Source organism: Vigna unguiculata, chromosome 9 (genome assembly GCF_004118075.2).
Source record: "Vigna unguiculata cultivar IT97K-499-35 chromosome 9, ASM411807v1, whole genome shotgun sequence".
Classification (NCBI taxonomy): domain Eukaryota; kingdom Viridiplantae; phylum Streptophyta; class Magnoliopsida; order Fabales; family Fabaceae; genus Vigna; species Vigna unguiculata.
This window is the reverse complement of record NC_040287.1, coordinates 37,599,104-37,605,114: the sequence shown is the minus strand read 5'-3', so window position 1 is coordinate 37,605,114 and position 6,011 is coordinate 37,599,104. Positions and strand designations below refer to the sequence as shown.

Genomic DNA, 6,011 nt, shown 5'->3' with positions numbered 1-6,011 from the left:
ATTTTAAAAAATATTTAAAATATTAATACAGTTTATTTTTAATATTCAGTAGTAGAAGACAATACCATATAATCCAACTTATATTATATCATATATCATTACATTATTAACATCACAGATTAAGGAATAGAATGTTATTTCCACTCCTAACCAACATCTCCGATAAATAATATGAATTGATACATTGTCAAGAAGTTCTAATGCACGGACACATGGAGGTAGTAGTGTGGGTATCCATATTCAAGACGAATCTGATATGGATACCTTTCAATTTGTTAAAAATTTAATGCTTCATAACGCAAATTCAAATTCGTTTGGTTTCGTGTTGTATCACTTTTCTTTACTTCATTAATATCACATGTTGCATTAATATTAGTTCAGCCCCTTTTTAATATATTAGATTATTATTTTGTTTTTTTAACATTATTATCTTTAATATTAAGAACCCAATAACAACCACGTAAACATAGATAAATTTATCAATCAGGTTTTCATTAACTTATTATTAAAAAAATCATTTTATCCTTTTTAATATTAACAACCAACGTAAAAATAATTTTGAATATTTCTTTTAAGAGTATAGTTTGTCATTTTTAATTCTTATATTGAGTTTAATATATTTAGCATATTTATATTTATTAATAATTTTTCAACTGTAATATGATTTGAAATAAAGTATAATAATATTATATATTTTGAATATAAAATAAATTGCTACATAAAAATGTTTCGTATCTTATATTTTTTAAGATAAAATAAATTTCTATATAGAATATATGTTGTATATAATACTCATATCGTATTTATACTTTATAGTTATTAAATCTTAGGTCATAGATGCACTTTCTTATTAATTAAGCACTTTCTTATTAATTAAGCATGCTTTACAAAAAATTAGCATCTATCATTTTATGAATGTATATTATATCGTATTCGTATATCATATATAGTTAAAATATATTCAACACTATGGAAGACACTTTCTTATTAAGCATCCTTTACAAAAAACTAGCATCCTCATGAATGTAGTTCATGCACCTACTTACTTAAAGCTTATCTCATAAAATATTAAGTTGCTCGATACTTTGACGCATTAATCTATCTTTAGTGAAGCCATGATTTTTTTTTTCTACCTAGTGAGTTAACATGCTTAATTCCTTTCCACATAAGTTGATTATCCAAACTCTCTTCAAAATAAGTATAATATTAACTTGTTATATATATATATATATATATATATATATATATATATATATATATATATATATATATATATATATATATATATATATATATATTACATTACATGTAGTAAACTTATCCTATTCTTGATGGTGGATAAATAATTTATTTTCTACTACTAAGAATTTTATATCTCTTGCATTATTTTGAGATATAAGTAATTATACATTTTTATTTATTTATTTGTAGTTAATTTACATCTTAACATATTTAGTTTTCTAACTTTTTTGATTTGGTTCATTTAGTCATTTTATTAGTTTTTTGTTTAATTGAGTTTTTCAATTATTTAAATAATTTTAATTTGGTTATCTTTTTAAAATTGATGTTAACATCATATGTATGTATATGTCACGTATTAATTTGTGGAATTTGGATGAAACTTTCAATTTTTATTTTTATTTCTTTTAACTGTTTGTTCTCTGCAGGGTCTTATGTTGGATATTGGATACTTACTTTCATTATCCATCACAAGCGCAACACATGCAACACATGTTCACTGGGAATACTCCTACACTATGGTTTCTCCTTTCATTGATACTCTAACACTTAAATCAGATATGTGCCTAAACAAGTAATATTATATATAGTCAAGAACCCATTTAACAACGATTTTTCCGTATTCTTAGTTTGGTCTGAATTTTCGTTCATTTATTTACTAATTAAATTATGTCTCTATATTTATCATCATATATTCCATCTGTTTATTTGTATGATTCTTTTCCCAGTTTAAGTTATTCTGCTCGTGCTTTTCACTCCTTGTTAAGAATTCAAGTGTGAGTCTAAGTTCCACATTGACTAAAATTGAGAAAGTAGAGCATCATATAAGGATCAAGGCCCATAAACCCATATACAATTTTTTTAATTATCCACTCCTATTCAAAGTTAAAATATATATTCTATCCTTCTAAAATATCCTTTATTTTTAGTTTAATATCAATTCGTATTGGTGGCGGCTTTCGACCCTCAATATATAATTTAATAGTTCCTGGTGCATTTAAAAGTTGAGTATTATTGTGAGCCGCAAAAGGAAATGTGAGATCTTTAATTAATTAGTGGCTATAATTACTCTGAATATTGAGTACATAACAGAAAAACCTAGCATTTATTAAGAAACAAAAAAAACAAAGCAGCCTCTATCAGCCAGCAATGGCTCCAACACACGAGGAATTATTGCATTTTTCTGTTGCTTTTATTTTTGTCAACTTTTCTTTCTTTGATGCCTTTTTATCATTCTTCTATGCTTTTATGTACAACAGAGAGTAATGAATCACAATCTTTTTATTATATAAGGATATCAAAATGTTAGGTATTGGATTTCCTTCCTGTGTGAAGAAAAGATACAAAACTTGAAAAGTTAATGTCTCACTTAACTTAGTGGAGATGGGCTATAAAATAAAGAGAGAGACAGAACAATAGAGTCAGAACACACTGAAAGCCCTAACACATAGAGGGAGAGGTAGAGGAAAAATTTTGTTCACGTTTTTCACAGAACTGTCACATTAGAATCGGCGTTTCGAATTCGTTCACCGTTGGATCGGGCTGAAATTTTTACAGCAGGTTCAGAACTCATTGCTCTTCATTCTGACCGGTCGGATCTTTGATGCGAGGTCTGAGTTGGGAGATATTAATTTCGCAAGTGATTTGTAGAGGTTTTCCTCTCTTGTTCTTTTCTATTTGAAAGCTTTGTTGCTTTGTTATTTGATTGGGTGTTGGCACTAATTTGTGCTATTGATTGAGACTCTTTTGTACTCTTGTTGATCATAGTGAAGCTATTTCTTTGGTCTGGACGACTCGTGATTTTTATCCTTTGATTTGAGGGTTTTCCACGTTAAAAATCTTGGTGCCTTTATTTGTGCTTTTGGTGATCCGCTGCATTCTCTGGTATACTGTTTGTTGTTGTTTTCCCATCACAAAATGGACATGTTTGAGGGTTTACAACTTCTAAAGACCCTATCTTAAACAAATTATCAAGAACCATTTACCTAAATTTTAAATAAAAAAAATACATTATTTATTTACTGATATCTTAGAAAGTTGGGTGGTGGTCCAACACTGCTAATTAATAATATATCCTTTGACAGAAACAACATGTGTATATATATATATATAGTGATTTCCACCTTTGTTTTGTCCACTTAGGTTGTCTCTGAAAAAATGTCTGGGGTATGGGTATTCAAGAAAGAAGGGTTTCGTTTAATGGAGAATGGTGAAGCAGAGAGATGCAGAATGAAGAAAAAGGTTTTGGTTCACTTGGCAAGTGGTGAAGTGGTGTCTTCGTACGGTTCATTGGAGCAAATTCTGAGTAATTTAGGGTGGGAAAGGTACTATGGAAGAGACCTTCAACTGTACCAATTTCACAAGCATTCTTCCACTGACCTAATTTCCCTTCCCAAGGACTTCTCCAAGTTCACCTCTGTTTATATGTATGATATAGTCATCAAGAACCCTAATGTCTTCCATGTAAGGGATAACTGACCCACTCACTTCTCTCCATTACGTACCCTTCATTCTTATTGTTTTTTTCTTCCTACAACAAATTCTATTCTTCTTTTCATCCCTAAGAATTTACATATGTAATATATATCGTCATTATTAAATACTAAACGTAATAACATCTATCTTAATAATGATCTATTATTCTTATTATGAGAGGATTTTTCCCTAGTTTGTGGTTTTTTTTTTCTTTTATGACACCTTTATGAATTTTTAATATGTTTATGTCAAAATGAATGTACATTAGTATATTGGAAATATCCATCAGAAAAAACCTAATAGAAAATTTAAGTTTTTCTCTCACTATACTCAACTTGCATGGTTTCCACTTACGTGCTTGCTTCCTCTTCAACTGCTCGGTGTTGATCTACTTTTCCTTGTTTTTTCTCATATTTGGTGGGCTTTAAAATATGGAGAATCTTGACATAGAGTTGGTTTGATATTATTTTTCACTTTCATTTTTTATTTTTTGACGTATAATCAGTCATGTTAGAAAATAAATAATAAAAATCAACAAATAAGAATCAAACTATATATATATATATTTATTTTGTTTTGTATGTTTTATATATCATACATATTAAAATTTAAGTGACAACTATTTAATTAAAATAATTAATAGGCAAACACGTACATGTATATATCACAGCCCTCTTGCATTTACCTTCTCCTTATAATTGTCATCTGGTATATTTCCTAGACGGTGGATTAATACCTAGGGTAAGATAAAAAAACAATATTGAAAATTAAAAATAAATAATTTAAAGTCTTTAATATTAATATTTATCTAAATAAAATACAGCTTAAAAACATTTTAGTTATTGTGAGTGATAAAGAATTAGGATGTAGTAATAATAAAATAATAAATGAAACATTGTTGGACGTACTTATCGTTATCATATCGTCTAGAAAAAAATGTTCCACTACTATATTGTTATTAGGATATCAACAAGATTTTTTATACATGCAATACTTGTAGATGCTTCTAAATATTTTATATTTTATTATTTTTAAATTTTAAATATAATCATTTAAAAAAATCAAAATATAAACTTATATAATTCATATGAAATCATTTAATAAATATTAATATAAATAAATTTGTTTTTTTAATTTAAAATATCTATTTAGTAACTGTGACTAAATTTATTAACAAATATTTGTGAACCAATCCTATTTTTTTAATGTATATTTCTTTTATTACTAATCAACATATTTTGTTTATAAAAATAATCAATCTTATAATTTTGGAAAAAAAATAATTCATGCGTTTTTATGGGAGAAAGTGAGAGGTCACAATTCACGTGAAGGGATTGCACGTGGGCCATTGTCACTATCAGTTTGGGCTGTGCCACGTTTCATTGAGTCATATATGAAAACGAAATGGTTCTATTTTATCTGGATTTTTTTTTCTGTTCAAATTTAGCAAGTTTTTTTTTTCTCTAATTTTGTAATGTAAATATGTGAGTAATATTACCACCCTGTTTTGTTAGTCCCTACAAAAAACCCACGACAAGGAAAATAATTTAGATGCACATTTTTATCATCTTCAATTGAAAATCTAATATATCCAAAACAAAATAAAAAAAAAATACTAATTTTCATTTACATTCTGAGAGAGTGGGATTATTAACACTATGTTAGAAGTATTGTGTTGAGTATATAAATTAAAGCATACACCTTATCTTATTATAAACTGGTTCTATAAAATTAAGTTAGATTTAATTTTTTTTTTTACTTTTTAATTTTTATTCTAATTTCCCATACTTTCCTCATCTATGCTTCTATTTTCAAAGACTTTAAAATTGTTTAAGTTATTTTTCTTAGTATATTTTATAACATCAATTAAAAAGTAACACAAATATATTTTTCATTTATGCAAATAATAATATATTTAATTATAATAACAGAATCGCGGTAACGAAATTAATTATATGTCGCATGGTAAAGAAGTATTATGCTTATTTACTATTGGGGAAGATATTTCCGAAAACAAAATTAGGGAATGTACTTTTAAAATTAAAATGAAATATAAAAATAAAAACAAAGGATGGTGAATTCCATACATTTATTCAATTTCCTAATTTACATAATAACAGCATATATGCATTGTGAGTTTTATTTATATTTAATATAAAATTGAAAAATAAAACTTTTAGAAAGTCAAAAAATCACTGACAAAGTAGTTAGAAGACAAGTTAGTATAAGATATTTTAAGTAATAAAGGTTATAATTCTTGATTATTCCATACATTATATGAAGGAAACAAAGTTAAA

At 26.5% G+C, this 6,011-nt stretch overlaps 1 protein-coding gene across 1 annotated transcript; it reads left to right on the top strand.

The window, feature by feature from the left end:
* Nucleotides 1–3,387: 3,387 nt before the first annotated feature.
* Nucleotides 3,388–3,874, top strand: LOC114164848 (flowering-promoting factor 1-like protein 1). Its single transcript, XM_028049621.1, has one exon. The coding sequence runs from the start codon at nt 3,397–3,399 to the stop codon at nt 3,715–3,717; it is 321 nt and encodes a 106-aa protein (XP_027905422.1). The 5' UTR covers nt 3,388–3,396; the 3' UTR covers nt 3,718–3,874.
* Nucleotides 3,875–6,011: the final 2,137 nt, after the last annotated feature.

Coding starts and splice junctions, on each gene's coding strand:
- LOC114164848 (XM_028049621.1), top strand. CDS start 3,397: ATGTCTGGGGTATGGGTATTCAAGAAAGAAGGGTTTCGTTTAATGGAG.